The sequence below is a fragment of the Protopterus annectens genome, chromosome 5.part0, assembly GCF_019279795.1.
Source record: "Protopterus annectens isolate FY-2018-M chromosome 5.part0, PAN1.0, whole genome shotgun sequence".
In the NCBI taxonomy this organism is placed as follows: domain Eukaryota; kingdom Metazoa; phylum Chordata; order Ceratodontiformes; family Protopteridae; genus Protopterus; species Protopterus annectens.
Window position 1 is genome coordinate 1,776,969,633 of NC_056735.1, and position 18,816 is coordinate 1,776,988,448.

An 18,816-nucleotide genomic window follows, 5' to 3' on the forward strand; every position below is an offset into this window, starting at 1 on the left:
GAGACTGTACAAACAGTGGTGGCACAAGTCTTGCATGCTAATTTGGCACGCACTTACTGAGAAATTTAGGCATGGAAATACAGGGATGTGACAGAAAATGGAAAGCTGTAGACAAATTACAATTTTTCACTGGGTTTTCTCTGCATTAGTAATTTTACCCAGTGCTATGTAAATGGGGAAAAACACCAAGTTAGAGAAGGAACATGACTGCTGGCCAGCTTCAGAAACAGGATATTAAGTTGAGATGCTGCAGCATGGTTAATCATCCAGCTACAAAGGCTACTTGATCAGGAAGGAGCATGGACAAAGTACAGTTGTGTACACTTAACCATAAATGTAGATGTTCAAGTGTATTCACTGTTGCAGTCATCACACTTGGGTCATCTGCCTGCAGGAAGCCCTCAGTCAGCCTGAATACCAGAGACTTAGTATTTCTGCGCCGGTTGCTGTCGCTCCAGGACTGACGTCAGGTCGTCAGGGGTATAAAAACAGGCAGCTAACACCATTACATCAATTTTTCTTGCCCCAAATGTCAGCAGCCCAATAGGGAGCTAAGTTACGGTGGAGGAAACCACCAGTAAAAGTAAATACCAATACCCCTGAAAAGGGGGAGGGTAGTAAAAGGCATATAAATATAAATATATATATATATATATATATATATATATATATATATATATATGTATAGAGAGAGAGCGAGCGGGAGAAAGAGATAGAGAAAAAATATGGGGCTGGAGGGAGGGAAACCAGGACTGCAACAGTGAATACACTCGAACATCTACATTTATGGTAAGTGTACACAACTGTACTATGTTCTTCGTGTTTCACTGTTGCAGTCATCACACTTGGGTAGATTCCCAAAGCTAAAGAAGGGTGGAGGCAGTCACGAAGAGTTAGGGCTAGCTAGAATGTCTTGCAGGACCTGCTGTTGCAAAACCTACTCTGGATTTGGAAAAGATGGGCAGGTGGTAAAGCTTGGTGAAGGTGTGAACAGATCTCCAGGTAGCAGCTTCCAGGATGTCCCTGGTAGGGACTCCCCTGAGGAATGCTGTAGAGGTAGAGGTAGAAGTTGCCCTAGTGGAATGTGTTCTGATCCCCTGAGGGGTTGGTTTCCCACAGTGCATGTAGCAGAAATGGATGCAATGTGCTATCCATTTGGAAACTGTTTGCTTTGAAATGGCCTTGCCCTCTGCCCCTGTTGCAAAGCTGACTAGTAACTGGTCATATTTTCTGAAGGGCTTAGTCCTAATCAAGGAAGAATCTGAGCTGTCTGTGCATGTCCAAGGAGTGCAGGATCATTTCCCCTTTATTTTGAGGATTAGGGAAGAAGGTAGGCAAGTGGATGGATTGATTGAGAGCCACATTGGACACCACTTTAGGCATAAAAGAAGGGTTAGTCTTGAGGGAAACCCTGTCCACATGGAAAATAATGAAGGGTTCCACAGCCATAAGTGCTTGTAGCTCAGACACTCTTCTAAGCTGACGTGATGGTCAGAAGCAAGGCTGTTTTCCAAAAGAGGAATTTTAGCTCTGCTGACGCTGCAGGCTCAAAATGGGGTAGCGCGAGCTTTTCCAGTACAAAGTTAAGGTCTGAAGCAGGGGTGAGTGCTCTCCTTGGCGGCCTTAAGTTGTTTGCCCCTCTCAGGATCTGTTTGATAAGAGGGTGAGAGAAGAGAGGTGGCTCAGTGTTGCAATGAACTGAAATGGCAGAGGCATGGATCTTAATGGAGGAGAAGGATAGGCCTCTGTGGAGTAGATCTGCTAAGTAATCCAGGATTAGAGGCAGGGAGGGCAGGGTTGTGCCCTCTCCTTTAGATTGAATCCAGGAGCAGTACCTTTTCCACTTATCAGCATAGGATTTCCTTGTACTGGGTCTTCTGGCTTCAATGATGATATCCAGCACCTGCTTGCTTAGGCTGGTTACTGGGGGAGAATTCAAGGAATAAGCCAGGCTGCAAGATTTAGGGTTTGTAGTTGCAGATGTAGGATCTGTCGCCCCTGCTGAGAGAGCAGGGTTGGGTTCTGGTGTAGGTGCCAGGGTGGCATCGGTGACAGGCTTTGCAGGAGTGGGTACCAGTGTTGGCGTGGCCAGTCCGGGGCAATCAGAATTGTCCTTGATCTGTCCTGTCTTATCTTGAGCAATACTCTTGAGAAAAGGGGCAGAGGGGGAAAGGCATAGATTGAGAGATTTACCTACTGGAAGGATAAGGCATCCACTTTCCAGGCCTTGCTGTGAGGTCTCCTGGTGCAGAATCTGCTGAGCTGGTGATTGTAGGGGGAGGCAAAGAGATCCACCTCTGGGGTCCCCCCCATTTCTGAATCAGAAGGTTGAAGGTTTTAGTTGCCACTCGTGTGGGTCTAGGAGATTTCTGCTTAAATCGTCTGCCACTGAGTTTTGTCTGCCTGGCAGGAATTAAGCTTGCAGATGGACCTGCATGTCCAAGGCCGTGTTCCACAGGGCCATGGCTAGCCTGCAAAGTCGGTAAGAGTGGGTTCCCCCCTCTTGTTGATGTACCACATAACTGTGGTGTTTGTTTTTATTAGCAGGTGTCCTGGAGAGAGAAGGGATCTGAAAGCTGTCAGAGCGTGCGGCACAGCTAGTATCTCTTTCTGTTTGATGTGCAGATGCATTTGATTTGGGCTCCAGTGGCCCTGAATGCATTTGCCGTCCATGTCTGCCCCCCAGGCATAGTCTGATGTGTCTGTGGTTAGGGACTGGGAAGCGTGGGGTTGGGTAAAGGGCAGCCCCTTGTGGAGGTTGCATGCTGCTGCCCACCAAAGGAACTCTGTCCTTAGGGTAGTATGGGAATGATAATTTCCAGGTCCTGAGAATGTTGGCACCAAAGACTTAAGTACCACTGAAATTTCCTCATAAGCAGTCGGGCATATGGAATTAGTAGGATGCATGAGGCCACTAACCCTAGGGCCTGCAGGATTTTCCTTGTGGATAGCTGGGTTCTGGTGGCCATTTGAGTAAAATAGCCTGTCAGATAGGGTTGTTTTTCTGGAGTGAAGAATGCCATCTGGGATGCTGTGTCCAAGCTTACTCCCAGGAATACAATCTTTTGACTGGGGACTAGTTTTGATTTATTTTCGTTGATGGTGTACCTCAGGGAGGTTAGAAGGTTTTTTACAAATCTCAGGTGCTGCAATAGCATTTCCTGACTGTCTGCCTGAATCAGGCAGTCATCCAAGTATGGGTAAATTTGAGTATTTCTCTGTCTGCAGTAAGCAATGGCTGGGGCCAGGCATTTTGTGAATACTCTGGGAGCCGTGGATAAGCCAACGCATAGATCCTGCCCTGAAGCATAGATATTTTCTGCATGACTCCCTTATAGGGATGTGCAGATAGGCTTCTTTTAAGTCTAGGATGAACACCCAGGCATCCTTGGCTGGCATAGGTAGACGCTGCTGCAGGGTGAACATTTTGAATTCTGTTACCACCAGGAAGGTGTTGGGAATGGAAAGATCCAGGATTGGGCGCCAAGTGCCCTCTTTTCTAGGTACCAGGAAAAGTCTGGGATAGAACCCTTGACCTATCTCTTCCGCAGGAACAGGTTGAACTGCCCTTATAGAGAGCAGGGACTGGACTTGGTTTTGAGCCTCTGCCCACTGGTTGAGAGGGAGTTCTGGGAACCCTTTTGGGGTTGGCAGTGAGTAGAAGTAAAATTTGTACCCCTGGGATACAATGCAGTTTTCTGCATGAAGGGCAAGTTTTCCCCCGAGGGGCACAAGCAGTTGGGCAGGAGGGGGTGGAGTTGAGAAGTCATTGGGAATTCTTTCCAAAAGGGGGTGGTTTAGCACTCCCTGTTTTAGAGGTGGAGGCACTCCAGCGCTTAGAACTCTGCATACCCTGAGACTGCAGTTGGGGGGGGGGGGTCTGTTTCCCCTGGGTCTAAGTTTGAGACGGCCTTGAGGGGGCTGGAAAGGACCAATGTTTCGAGAGACAATGTCTACTGAATCTAGGAGGCTGTACTTGCAGGAATTCTTTGACTGTCTGCATAGATTTAGCTTTTTCTTTCATCTTTTTAAGAACCTCTTTGACTTTGGTGCCAAACAGATTGTCCTTGTTCAAAGGAGCGTCTAGTAACTTGGATTTGACATGATCTGGCAAGGTCTGCTCCTTAAGCCAAGCATGCCTTCTCAGTACAGAATCAGTGACTGCGGCCCTGTAAGATGCTTCTAGGGTGTCAAAGCCACACTGCAATGTATGCTTGCTGACTTGGTTTGCAGAATGCATAAGCTCTTGCAATTCTTTATTTTCTGCACAGTTGGTAAAGGTAGCTATTTTTTTGCTTAACAAGTTCCATAACATGTTGTTGGTACTTCAGCATGTGAAACTGACAATTCAAAGCCCTAATGGCAAGAGTTGCAGAGGTATATACTTTCTTACCCCATCTGTCCAAAGCTCTGGAATCTCTGTCCGAAGGGGTGGGATTCTTAGCTGCAGTTGCCTTGATACTTTTAGGCCCCCTGGGAAACAATCTCTGGGTCAGCAGTAGGATTTTTGAAAAGACATTTGTGAGAGTCAGGTACTCTGTAGTACGAGTCTAGTTTCCGAGGGGGAGCGGTAAAGTATCAGGAGTAAGACTGGATTCCATAAAGACATCATCAACTTCCAGGACTGGTGGTATTGCTAAAGGCCTGTGTTATGGCAAGTCTACAAATTCTCCGAGTCTATTTTTGGACTGAGGATAATCTTGGCATTCCCACTGGAAATGCTCTCTTAAAGTATGTAAGGTTTCACCAAAAGAAAAATCCTCTGGAGGAGAGGCAGAGGGAATTGATTCCTTTGCATCAGAATCCTCATAAGCAGAAACATTAGAGTCGTTGGACTCTTGGTTTGTTGAAGCTGCTGGGGACTGGTCTCTTTTTCTCTTAGCAGGGGAAGGCTGACTTCCTCTAATCAGCATAATAAGGTCTTCCACCACTCTAAGCATTTTATTTTGTGGCAAGGGAGCTGCATACGCTTTGGTAGTCAGTTTTCTAGGCGTAGCGCATACTCTTGGCCTTTGAAACTCGGTAGTTTTAGACAGAACTGAAGTAGTCGGTTTGTGTCGAACATCGGTAGTGCGAAGAACTTTCTCAGAAGCCGGTGCCTGCTCAGCGGCTCCGGACCCATCCAATGTAGAGACATCTGCTGGTTCCATAGTCGAAGAAGAGTATCGCGGCATACCGGACTCCAAACGGGTCTCGGTTTAGGCCTGAGAATCCACTGAAGCGAGCATCAGGGGCTGAGAAAGCACCTCACTGAGTACTGGCAAACTGGCGACTAGCTTAAAAGAAGCATCAGCAGCATTGAACCTGTGCGGTCTGTCTCTGTCTTTATCCTTACATTTTTTTCGGAAAATCGGGAGTCAGATGGCTTACCGAAGTCATTTCGGAATACGGAGATAGAGAATGAAAGTATTTGGCGACAATAAGGGCCCGACGACAAATGGTTTGGGCGTTGAACAAGGTACAAAACCGACAGTGAGGTATGTCGTGATCTGGGCCTAGACAGACGATGCCGTAAGAATGAAAATCTCGGTGTGGCATTTGCTTTCCACAGGCAAGACAATTATTAACTTTTTCTGACATTGGTTAGAGCAAGAAAAAAGGATCCCCAACGGGGGTACTTAGCTTTAGAAAACTTCAGGATGATTAAATTCGTAAATGAAAATTCAGGTAGCTCCCAACCGGCACTTGCGAACTGCTTCTGCTTCGGGCTCCTCGGCAAGAAAGACTGATGTAATGGCGTCGGCTGCCTGTTTTTAAACCCCTGACGTCAGTCCTGGTTCGACAGCAACAGACGCAGAAATACTACATCTCTGGTATTCGGGCTGAGGGCTACCTGCAGGCAGATAACCCAAGTGTGATGACTGCAACAGTGAAACACTAAGAACATAGGGGTAGTGTAGAGAAAGACATCAGGAGCATACCTCTCAAAAGTCTCTGCTTTTGCCTTATATTGCCCATCTCGCTCTCTTTTTTTTTTTTTTTCTGGTAAATCCTTGAGAATTACACTCCATCAATAATGACAGAAGTTAGAGTTTCATGCTTCATATTATTCAAAAAGTGCACATCAACACAAAACGTGTTGTTCTATTAACATTAAGTGAATTTATGCAATATTTAAAACTTATCCCCAATTCTAGCCATTTGTGTCCTCACTGTTTCTGGCTTTGTCCCAGATTCTTCAGCAGACATTTAGAGCTATGAAGGTGGTGCAGCGGTAGCATTGTTGCCTCACAGCAAGAGGTTCTCCCGTTCGATTCTCGGCTGGCGTGCGGGGAGTGCCTTCTGTGTGGAGTCTGCATGTCCTCCCCGCGGTTGGGTGGCATTCGAAAGACGTGTGTAAATGGGCATGCCTTCATTGAAGGTTGGATGTCGAGCTGGCACCTCAGCGTTCGTGAAAATCTACTGCCAATCATTAGCAGACTGGAGTTCCGCTGTGGCAACCCCTAACCAGGAAAAGCCGAACGACAAACAACAACAAACACAGCCAACAGCAAATGGAGGCACTCAATGAAAGCTGCTTCTTGGAGGTGTGCTACCAGAAAAAACTGTACACAAAGTACAGTTGTGTACGCTTACCATAAATGTAGATGTTCGAGTGTATTCACTGTTGCAGCCATTACATTTGGGTTATCTGCTTGCAGGTAGCCCTCAGCCGGCCTGATTAACAAAGTCTTTGGTCCTGCGTCGGTTGCTGTCCTTTCTTCCATGACGTCAGGGGTATAAAACATGCAGCCGACACCATTACATCAGAAAGGACAATACAACCATTAGATTTGAATTCACAAGTTAGACTGCAGACTAAAGCAAATCAATGAAGACTAAGTTAAACAAAAATTCTCCTTACATAGACTAAGAAAAACAAACTCATACCATCTCTTCTGTCAGGGCGTCGATCAGGCAATGCTGGAGACTTTTCACGATCATGCCTTCCTTTATCTCTTACTGGGGACCGAGTTCTGGGTGGACTTTGCTTTGTATGTGGAGAAGCAGATGCATGTGCAGCATAAGGGGAGGGGGAACGTCTGGAAGGTGGAGATGCTTCTCTTTGGTATGAAGGTGATAAAGACCTTTTCCGAGTTGGTGAAGGTGAGTGTCTTTGTAAAGAAGAGCCAGAATGAGATGAATGGGAACGGTGCCTTGATGAAGCTGGTGAACGTCGTTTCACAGGAGAGGGTGACCTGTAAAATACCCACAGAATTTTTTTTTTTAGTTTAGTTTACTAATAACGTGCATAAGAAAGCTTTCAGTAATTGCCGATGTGCACATGCATACACATACGTACACAAATGCAAACATATACATTTACACATATATACTTAAAAACACTGTTCAGCTGTTTATACATATGCACTACACATGCTGCTTAGGAGGGCAAAGCAGGTGGGTAGAGGTCAGCATAGGTCAAAAAATCCGAAATGTGTAAAGGAAAAGTACAGTTGTGTACCTACCATAAATGTAGATGTTAGAGTGTATTCACTGTTGCAGTCATTACAATTGGATTAAAAAAAAACTCCAACAAGTAGCAGAAACGAACACCAGCCACAGAGATGGAAAATTGAGCACTTTAATTCACATATTCTGGTACCTCGGCAATTCACCTTCAATGGGACAATGCATCAAACAAACCCATCTTCTTAAATACAAACACATTAACTCATTAATCATTTCATTAATTCCTTAATTGGAACTATATGTTTCTTGAACCTCAAACCCACCACGTCCTTAACTATCATTTAAAAATACAAGGCACCACGGCAGATGCAAAATAAAAAAATTTTCCAAATTCACATGAAAATAACCATAAATCTGCCGCTTATGCTTAGTAATAAATTTTACAAAAGAACATCGTCTTATCTGACGTCCTAGAACATAATATGCAAATGAGTGAATGAATACTTCAAATTTGTAGATATAACACACATCAGCTTCTCCAAAATCAAACTTTTCATAAATGAATAAATTAATAAACAAATGCAACATTACATGATACTAAATACTTTAAGTACATGATGTCAAAGTACAAAACTTTATCAAAATGTAAATTCATGATACAAAATTATCTAAGTGCAAGGTTATCCTACTCAAAATTATTATTACCAAACGAAGGTATCATTGTACAAAATGTTATAAAATATTTCATGATGATGAACCAACATCTAAGTTCATGCCCCTTGGATGTAAAGTATGATAATTAAGAATCAACTTATATTCTAACTTGTTAAGTTCCACCTTGAAATTGCCAACCTCAAAATGTGGTCTCGCTAAAACACTGAAAATAAATCCTTCAGTGTTACTATTATGAACTTTTGACAACATGTGAGGCCACAGGACTGTCCAAATTTCCCCTTCTTACATCTCCCAGATGTTCTAAAATGCGAACTTTGATCTTTCTAGTGGTTTGACCAATGTACCACAATGGTTTAGGACAATTGCAACCCAAAACATAAACCATCCCATGTGACAAACAGTTAAATTTCTCAAACGCCTATATGTCTTCCCATTAATTTTCTTTCCAGGTAAATTTCTGACTATATAACATACAGAACACACCTACCACATTTTTCCATACCAACATTCACTCCATCTATAGAATGTTCCAACTTTTTATTTAACAATTCCTTCAAATTGCTAAATCTGCTGTAAGAAAAGGTGACATGTTTAGGAAACAGATTGCCTACAGTCATATCATCACAAACTATATTCCAAAACTGCCTAATAATCTTTTCTATTATTCGTGAAAAATCAGAATATCTTGAGACAAAAAATAATTTTTCCTCTAACAACTATACGTTGTTTACTATACTCCTTTCTTATTTTCTGTCCACCACATAATCTGTGTTTGATGCCTAACAATGTTTCTTCCGAATACCCTCTACTAAGAAGTCTAAGACGCACTTCTTCAAGTGTCACATCCCACAAATTAGGATCAGAAGTGTTTCTTAAAATTCTTTTAAATTCCCCTTCAGGTAATGCATTAATTAGATGGGGAGGATGCATGCTGCTTGCATGCAAAAAATTATTCACCAAAGTCAGTTTCCTAAATGGCCTAAATTGCACCTTATAATCCTCCCCAACATAAAATTCTACATCCAAAAAGGGAATATTTTGTTTTGAACACTCAAAAACAAAATTAAGCCCATGTGAGTTCATATTTAGGTCCTGCATGAAATCACCAAACGGGGAAGACTCCCCTTTACACACAAAAATGAGATTGTCTATGTACCTTTTATAAAAAATAACATTAACAAAAAACTTTTTGTGAAACATAAATTCCTTCTCAAATTCCCCCATATATATAACTACATAAGTGGGAGCAAAAGCCGCGCCCATGGCTGTGCCTTTTCACTTGAAGGTAAAATTCCTTCTTCCATACAAAATAATTGTGTGTAAGGCTGAACTCCAATAATGACAACAGAAATGAGGTTCTGGGGCCTTCACCCATCATCTTTTTCATGGCTTCCAGGCCCCACCGTTTATCGATGTTAGTATATAAAGAAGAGATGTCCACCGTGGCCCAATAAAAATTCTTGTTCCATGACATCCCCCTTAAAGTTCTACACACATCCTGAGTGTTCCTGACATGGGAGATAACTGTAGGTAAATATGTCTTAAGATGGAAATCAATAAATTTATTAGTTTTCTCAACATATGAACCAATCCCTGAGATGATAGGTCTACCCGGAGGGTTAATCATATCTTTATGAACCTTCGGAATGGCATAAATATATGCACACAAATGCAAACATATACATTTACACATATATACTTAAAAACATTGTTCAGCTGTTTACACATACGCACTATACATGCTGCTTAGGAGGGCAAAGCAGGTGGGGAGAGGTCAGCATAGGTCAAAAAATCCCAAATGTGTAAAGGAAAAGTACAGTTGTATACCTACCATAAATGTAGATGTTCGAGTGTATCCACTGTTGCAGTCATTACAATTGTATTGCAGTCATTACATTTGGATTATCCTGCTGGCAGGCTACCTGCAGTCGGGTCATCCTGCTGGCAGGCTACCCGCAGTCGGCCCGAGTTCCAAAGTCTAGGTCCGGCGTCGGTTGCTGTCGCCTCCTCCCTGACGTCAGTGCGCCAGGGGTATAAAAGATGCAGCCAATGCCATTTTCTTCAGTTTTTCTTGCCCCAGATGTCAGGTCCCCCTAAAATGGTAGGCTAAAACATGCCAATAAGCATGCATACACAAAAAACAACTTTTCCTTAATCTACAAGCAAATACACCACATAGGTTGTATAGAATAGAGAAGTACAGATAAGTCCCAACAAGGAAAAGGGGGATGGTGGGAGGGTAACCTGGACTGCAACAGTGAATACACTTGAACATCTACATTTATGGTAGGTACACAACTGTACTATGTTCATCGTGTTTCACTGTTGCAGTCATTACAATTGGGTTGAATCCCAAAGCTAAGGTTGGGAGGCTGGTGCTAAATAGGATTAGGAGAGGCTATCAGGCCCTGCAGAACTGCAGTGCAAAGCCTGTCCTAGATATAGAGTAGAGGGGTAAGTGATAGTGCTTTGTAAAAGTATGCACTGAACTCCAAGTTGCAGCCTCTAAGATGTCTTTAGTTGGTACTCCTCTGAGGAAGGCTGCTGAAGTGGCTGCTGCTCTGGTAGAATGTGGCCTAATGCCCTTAGGCACTGATTTGCCATGCTGTGAATAGCAGAAAAGAATGCAGTGGCCTATCCACTTTGAAATAGTCTGCTTTGAGATAGGCTTTCCTTGTGATCCTGCAGCATATGCCACTAGAAGTTGTTCAGTCTTTCTGAAAGCTTTGGCTCTGTCCAAGTAGAAGCGTAGCTGCCTGTGAATGTCCAAAGAATGCAGAATTCTCTCACCCTTATTCTGTGGGTTTGGGTAAAAGGTAGGCAAATGAATTGTTTGGTTAAGGGCCACACTGGACAGTACCTTAGGCATAAATGTAAGGTTTGTCCTCAGAGAAACCCTGTCAGGATGGAAAATGATAAAAGGTTCCACAGCCATGAGTGCCTGTAACTCTGAGACTCGTCTAGCAGAGGTTATTGCTAGGAGCACAGCTGCTTTCCAGGATAAGAATTTTATATCAGCTGCAGAGGCTGGCTCAAACGGAGGCAGTGTGAGTTTTTCCAAGACATAGTTGAGGTCCATGCAGGTACTGGTGCTCTCCTTGGAGGTCTTATGTTTTTGGCCCCTCTGAGGTACTGCCTTAGTAATGGATGAGAAAAAATAGGTGGTTCTGTATTGTAATGAGCTGAAGAAATGACAGAGGCATGAATTTTAATTGATGAAAAGGAAAGGCCTTTACCCAGCATCTCAGTTAAGTATTGCAAAATCTGAGGAATATTTGGAACAATCGTGTCAATACATTGTGCCTGGTTCCAAGCACAGAATCTCTTCCATTTTTCTGCATATGATTTTCTGGTGCTAGGCCTCCTGGCCTCCAAAATAACATCAATCACTGCTTGAGAGAGGGGTGGGTCTTGAATGGCTACATTATCCGACATGCAGCCAGGTTTAAGGTCCTGAGTTGGCTGTGAAGTATCTGACTGTCTTGTTGGGTCAATAAGTGAGGAATTTGAGGTAATGTCCAAGCTGGGCATTGAGACAAGCTCTTTAGGATTGGGTACCAGTGCTGGCGGGGCCAGTCTGGGGCAATCAGTATGATTTTTGGCTTCTCTTATCTGACCTTGGGGAGTAACTTGGGAAGGAGAGGCAGAGGAGGAAAGGCATATACTGTTAGGTTTTTCCAGCTGAAAGATAGAGCATCCACTTTCCATGCTTGCTTGTGATAAGTCCTTGTGCACAATCTCTGTAGTTGGCAGTTGTGAGGGGAGGCAAATAGGTCTATGTCAGGGCATCCCCTGTTCCTTGTTGACATGCTAAAGACTTGTGGATCCAATTTCCACTCATGGGGATCCATTAGGTTTCTGCTTAGTTGGTCTGCCAGAGTATTTATCCTTCCTGGCAGGAATTGTGCTTGCAGATGTACTTGGTAAGTCAATGCTGTGTCCCACAAGTTCATGGCTAGTCTGCAGAGGGGGTAGAAATGTGTGCCCCCCTGCTTGTTTATGTACCACATGACTGTAGCATTGTCCGTCTTTATCAGTAGTTGTCCAGGATGAAGTAGATCCTTGAAGGCTGTCAGGGTATTCTGAACAGCTAGCATCTCTTTTTGATTGATATGTAGATGCATTTGACTTGCAGACCATGTGCCCTGAATACATCTTCCTGCCATATGGGCCCCCCAGGCATAATCTGATGCATCTGTTGTCAATGTCTGCCTGGCTGTGGGTAAGGTGAATGGCTGTCCCATGTTGTAGTGACCGGCTTTTGCCCATCATCGAAACTCCTGTTGCAGGCAGGGAATGAGGGTAATTATTGTTTCCAGGCTGTGGCAATGTTGAGTCCAAACACTTTTTAGATACCACTGAAGTTTCCTCATATGCAGTCTTGCATATGGAATTAGCAAAATGCAGGATGCCATGAAGACCAAAGCCTGCAGAATTTTTCTTGCAGATAATTGGGTCTTTGTTGCCAATATTTTGAAATAAGTAGTCAGTTGCCTGTGTTTGTCTGGCAATTGTATTTAAGCTTGCACCCCGGAATATTATCTCTTGAGAGGGTACAAGAAGTTTTTATTTCTTTTCGTTTACTGTGTACCTTAGACCTGTTACTAATCTTTTTACAAATGCCTGATGCTGTAGTAGAATGTTCTTGTTCTCTGCTTGAATAAGGCAGTCGTCCAAGTAAGGATATATTTGTACTCCTCTTTGTCTGCAAAATGCAATTACTGGTGCCAGGCATTTTGTGAAGACCCTGGGCGCAGTAGATAAGCCAAAGGACAGTGCAGATAATTGGTAGTGCATTGAACCAGCTATAAATCTGAGGTATCTTCTACATGATTGTCTGATTGGGACATGCAGGTATGCCTCTTTTAGGTCTAAAGTCACAAGCCAAGCCTTCTTGCCCAGCATGGGCAGAAGCTGCTGCAGAGTTAACATTTTGAATTTTGGAATATCCAGGAATGTGTTTAGGATAGACAGGTCCAGTACTGGTCTCCAGGCTTTGTCCTTTCTGGGCACCAAGAATAGCCTTGAGTAAAATCCTAGTCCCTGCTCTTGCTGTGGTACTTGCTGAATGGCTCATGTCCATGAGGGATGAAACTTGTTTTTGTGCCTCTGCACATTGATTGCGTGTCAGGTCTGGCATACCGTTTGGCCTTGGCAGGGTGTGAAAGTGGAACCTGTAGCCTTGTGATACGATATTTAAGACCCATTTGTCCTGGGTGATCATGTGCCAATTTTGTGGAAAAAGTGCTATTTTCCCCCCAAAGTGGCTGCCAGAAGATAAGTGCTTGGTGCTGGCAGGGGAATGTCATTGAGACTGTTTCCTGTATGGCTGTGATTTTTCCTCTCTGCTTTTGGAGGTAGAAGCACCCCATTGTTTAGGCCTGTATGAGCCTTGGGGCTGTGATCTGCCTCTTTGCGGCCTGTCTGACACTGGAAAGGACCAGTTCTTTGTAGGCCAGTTCCTGCTAAATCTGGGAGGCTGTACCTGTAAGAAATCCTTGACTGTTTGCATAGATTTAGCTTTGTCCTCCATTTTCTTCAACACTTCTTCTGCTTTAACACCAAACAAGATATCATGCTGTAATGGAGCATCTAATAGTTTTGCTTTAACATGATCGGGCAGATTCTGTTCTTTTAACCAAGCATGCCTCCTAATGACAGAACGTGCAACAGCGGCCCTGCAGGAGGCCTCTAGAGAATCAAAACCACATTGTAAAGTATGCGTTCCCACTTGTTCAGCTGCATGCAATAAATCCTGCATTTCTTTGTTTTCTGCACATTCTGAATTTGTCAAAATTTTCTGTTTAAGCAGTGACATAAGATATTGCTGATATTTAAGCATATGAGACTGACAATTTAAAGCTCTTACAGCCAAGGTAGCAGAAGTATAAATCTTTTTTCCCCATCTGTCCAGGGCCCTTGAATCCCTATCAGAGGGGATAGGGTTTTTTGCAGTGGAAGCCTTGACCCCTTTGGGACCCTGAGAGATAGTTTCTGAGTCAGCAGCAGGGTTTTTATAAAGAAATGTATGTGAATCATGAACCCTGTAGTATCTGTCTGGCTTAACAGGAGCTGGTGGTAAAGAGTCAGGAGACAGACCGGACTCTGAAAATACATCATCTACAATGTCTAAAACAGGAGGAATAGCAAGGGGCCTGTGCTGAGGTAATAAAAGGAAATCTCAGAGCTTTTTCTTGGATTCTGAGTAATCTTGGCTCTCCCAGTGGAAATGCTCCCTCATAGTATGCAGGGTCTCATCAAAAGAATAATCCTCAGGAGGAGAGGCTGAAGGGAAAGATTCTTCAGCATCAGAATTCTCATAGGGAGGAAGAGTATATTCCTGTTCAGAAGAGGAAATGAAAACCTGATCTGAAGATTCATATTCTATCTCTTGCCTAGGCCTCTTATCAGGAGGGGGATGGGAACCCCTGATCAAAGTAATTAGGTCTTCGGCCATTTTAAGCATCTGTTGTTTAGGCATGGAGGCCTGTCCAGGAGAATGCTGTCCTTGTTTCTTTGTCTTTAGAGCTGCTTTAGTCTTTGCCTTTGAAGCTGAAGTTGGTTTTACATATAACTGTGTAGGCCTGAAAACACCTTCAGAAGCCGATGCCTGCTCAGTGGCTCCGGACCCATCTGAGGGAATAATTTCCGAGTGTCCAACACCTTGAGTTTCCAGTGGCCTAGTCGGCTCCACGTGGGAGTCGGAAGCGGCCTGTGGCTCTGAAGTAGCGTGCGTCAGGGGCTGCAAAAGCGCCTCACTGAGAACCGGCGACAGGCCTAGCGGAAGCCTCGTCGTCAGTTTAGGACCTTGGATGCCTGTCCTTTTCTTTTTCTTTGCGCTTTTTATAAACTCCGGTAGTTGGCTGTTCCAACGGCATTATATAATTGAATCTTCTGCCAAAGTAATGAAATGCAAAATCGTACTGACGCTTAATAGTGCTTTGGTTAAATCTAGCACAAAACCGACAACTAGCAACGTCGTGGTCAGGGCCTAGGCAAGGAATACAGTAAGAATGAAAATCTTTATGAGGTATTTGCTTCCTACAAGAAACACAATTATTAACTTTTTCTGACATCGGTCTGGAGCAAGAAATAAATTTCCCCAACGGGGTACTTAGCTTTAATGAAGACTTTGGTTCTGAAATTTGAATTTGAAAATCTCAGGATTCGGCCGACCGGCACTCGCGAACTGCTTGCTTCAGGCACCGCGCGGCAAGAAAGACTGAAGAAAATGGCATCGGCTGCATCTTTTATACCCCTGGCGCACTGACGTCAGGGAGGAGGCAACAGCAACCGATGCCGGACCTAGACTTTGGAACTTGGGCTGACTGCAAGTAGCCTGCCAGCAGGATAACCCAACTGTAATGACTGCAACCCAATTGTAATGACTGCAACAGTGAAACACGATGAACATCTTTACCATAACAGTAGATGCTGTAATAGGTCACTGCTGTAGTAGCCTCTGGACATTCCCCTTCTTTCATTATTTTGGTACCGCCAAGCTGTGAATATACACATCTTTGCTTATATAGACAACTGAAGTAGTGCCTTATATATCAATAAAGGCATGAAAGTGCTTAACAGTTTGGACTCAAGTGTTTTATTCCATATTTTTTTTTTCACCAGTAAAAGAAGTTTATTAGTTTTATTTATTTATTTATTTAATTATTTTATTTTATATTTGTTAACCGGGCTAGTCTAACTGGATATATTTCCATTTTCAGTAGAGGCCCAGGGAGAAAAGCTCTGGCAATTATAGAACTTAAAAAATTAAAAATTAACAGAAAGGATTATAATAAAAGTACAACAAGAAATACTACCTAGAAATAAAAAGTATGCTGTACAACAAGTAATAATAATAGAGTAGGAAATTACTCTAATAAGTTTAACACTTATACTAGAGAGAGTTTATCAGCATATTAATTTAGGAGCATCAGTTAGTCTATCTTACAAGGAATTAGCATGTAACAATCCATTACGAGTGTTAGTAATTTAAGTAATTAGCATGTAACAATCCATTACGAGTGTTAGTAATTTAAGTAAAATAGGAGGAATAAGAAGTAAAAGGAGCTATAATTAGTAAAAAGCAAATGATTAGTCAGGGTTGCTGCAGGGGCATAACCAGTGTGTTTTGAGGTGTTTTTTGAGGTTATGTTTAAAGAGAGGCAAGGAAGAAAGTAATGTTAGTTCGGGTTCCAGTTTTTTCCCACTGTGTTAGAAATAAGAGAGTCTCCAGCCAGGTTGTTAGACTTGCATATGCAAGCAAGCAGTTTCTTAGAAGAGCGCAGGGAATTCAGATTTTTGTAAGGCAGGATGAGACTGGAAAGTATATGAGTGTTGTTGGGTTGGTAGAAGATCTTGTGGGCAATGGTGAGTTGGGATACTATCAGCTGGTTTTGAAGTTCAAGCCAGCCTAGTTGCCTTAGATTCAGACAGTGGTGGGTTCTAAAGGGATTGCCAGTGGCAAATCTGGCGATGTTATTATAGGAATTTGTTAGTTTGGTAAGATTATTTTTCTTTAGGTTAGTATATATGGGTGAAGCGTACAGAAGCGTCGAGATTAAGTGGGAGTGAGCAATTGTGGTTCTAGCTATAGGAGTTAGGAAAGGTTTGATCCTATATAAGGAGTCTATTTTTCTGTTGACAGTTTTGATAGTGTTCTTTATATGGATGTCAAAAGTAAGGTTATTGTCAATAGTTATTCCTAACAGTTTAGTGGTTGTGTCAGGAAGTATAACAGTGTCATTATTGGAAAAAACTGAGAAATCTATGGGCGAGGATTTGTTGGTGGGTGTAAAGAAAAGGAGCTTAGTTTTTTTAGCACTGAGAAGGAGGCATCTATTTGTAAACCATGTTTCTACTATGTTAAATACATTCTGGGTTAGAGAATGTAGTTCTGAAGGGGAGTTTGCTGTGCATACTAGCGTAGAATCATCTGCGTATTGTATGCAGGTGGCTTGAGGGATTGCTATGTGGAGGTCATTGATAAATAGTGAAAAGAGAAGTGGTCCTAGAATAGAGCCTTGAGGGACTCCAAGGATAACTGGCTGAAGGGATGATATGTTGTTTTGCCAGAGAACTGCTTGTTGCCTATTGCTAAGGTAGGACCTGAACCATTTAATAGTCTGACAGTCAAAGGAGAGGGATTTTAGAATGTTGATAAGGGCATGGTTGACCATGTCAAAAGCTTTTGAGAGGTCAATAAAGAGAGCAGATGAGAGGTTATTGTTATTGCAGTTTCTATTTATGGTATCTATAAAAGATAGTACGGCAGTTGTGGTACTGTGTGATTGGCCTAAAGCCATGTTGGCAGTTTGCTACAATGTTATGTTGAGATAAATGATGTAGTAGTTGTTGGTGCATGCATTTTTCCATTATTTTAGCTAAAGGAGATAATAGAGCTATTGGCCTGCAGTTAGAGTAATCATTTGAATTGCCACCTTTATGAAGGGGAATAATATGGGAGATTTTCCAAATATCTGGAATGGTTCCTTCCTTAATGGTTCTGTTAATGAGGATGGATACAGGATATGCAATTACCTTAGCTGCTTTTTGTAAGTATTCTGATGGTATTTGGTCAGCAGAAGGAATACAAGGCTTAAGTTTTTGGATGAGTTTACAGATGAGAGTAGTAGAGATGGGTTGCAGTTTAAATGTTGGTAGGGAAGCTGATACAGTGGTGAGAAGGCTTGGGTTGTCTGGGATTAGTTGACTGGCTAGTGATTGAATGGTCTCTGTGAAGAAAGTATTAAAGATATTGGCAGTTTGCAGGGGGATATTAGGATCAGCCTCAAGAGGGGTAGGTGTGTGAGAGTGTCCTGGGGAAAGGAGTTTGTTTATACTGGACCAAAAGGAAGATGACAGCAGGACAGTGAGAGGAAACAATCAGTCAGGAGAAAGGTAAGTACAGAGGGAGCTAGGTAGGAAGGTTAAAGTGATATTAGGTGTAAGTGTATGGGAGCAGACTAGTGTCCCACTTTGTGAGGGACAGTCCCTCTTTGGACAGTTGTGTCCTGCGAAAAAACTGAAAAAATGGTGGATGTCCTGAGATTTTTGTACGAAAATATTTCCTACGTTTTCTTTCATAGTTTCATAAAACAGTTATTTTTTCTCTAAAGCACCTAAATGTTATTTGAAATAGCATAAGCAACTCAAATGCTACACGAATAAGCTTTTATTTTGGCAGAAAGATGAAGTTCTATCATTTGTACTGGTCATGGGTATGTTTTGTCCTGCAAATCTGACATTTCTACAGAAAATGTCCCACTTTGAGCATTTGAAAAGGTGGTAACCCTAGAGCAGACAAGTATCGAGAACTGGCTGGAGGGTAGGACTGATAGTAAGTAGAGAAAGAGAAGTGTTTTATGACATTTCTACAGAAAATGTCCCACTTTGAGCATTTGAAAAGGTGGTAACCCTAGAGCAGACAAGTATCGAGAACTGGCTGGAGGGTAGGACTGATACTAAGTAGAGAAAGAGAAGTGTTTTATTGAGATGTTATAGTAAGTGGGAAGGAGAGAGGGAAGAGAGGTAGTAGTTGGGTGAATACTGCCACCTAGTGGCCAATCCTTGTAGTAATGGGGAGAGGAACCACTAAAACAGTTAAACAGATGAGCAGGCAGCTCAGATATGGAAGAAAAAAGCCCGGGGTGAGGTAGGAAAAGGGGATTTACAACTATAAGGGTAGGGTGAAGGCTGCTGGGTATTCTGGCTGTAATCCTACACTAACACCAGGTACGTGGTAGAGCA

General features: G+C 42.8%; 1 protein-coding gene across 1 annotated transcript in view; it reads right to left on the reverse strand.

The window, feature by feature from the left end:
- LOC122802414 (zinc finger CCCH domain-containing protein 13-like) overlaps positions 1 to 18,816 on the reverse strand; it is a 1,157,483-nt gene that overhangs the window by 376,250 nt on the left and 762,417 nt on the right. Inside the window, exon 11 of the mRNA XM_044072036.1 lies at positions 6,871 to 7,178. Coding sequence (XP_043927971.1) covers positions 6,871 to 7,178 — 308 coding nt within the window. The remainder of the gene's footprint in view (positions 1 to 6,870; positions 7,179 to 18,816) is intronic.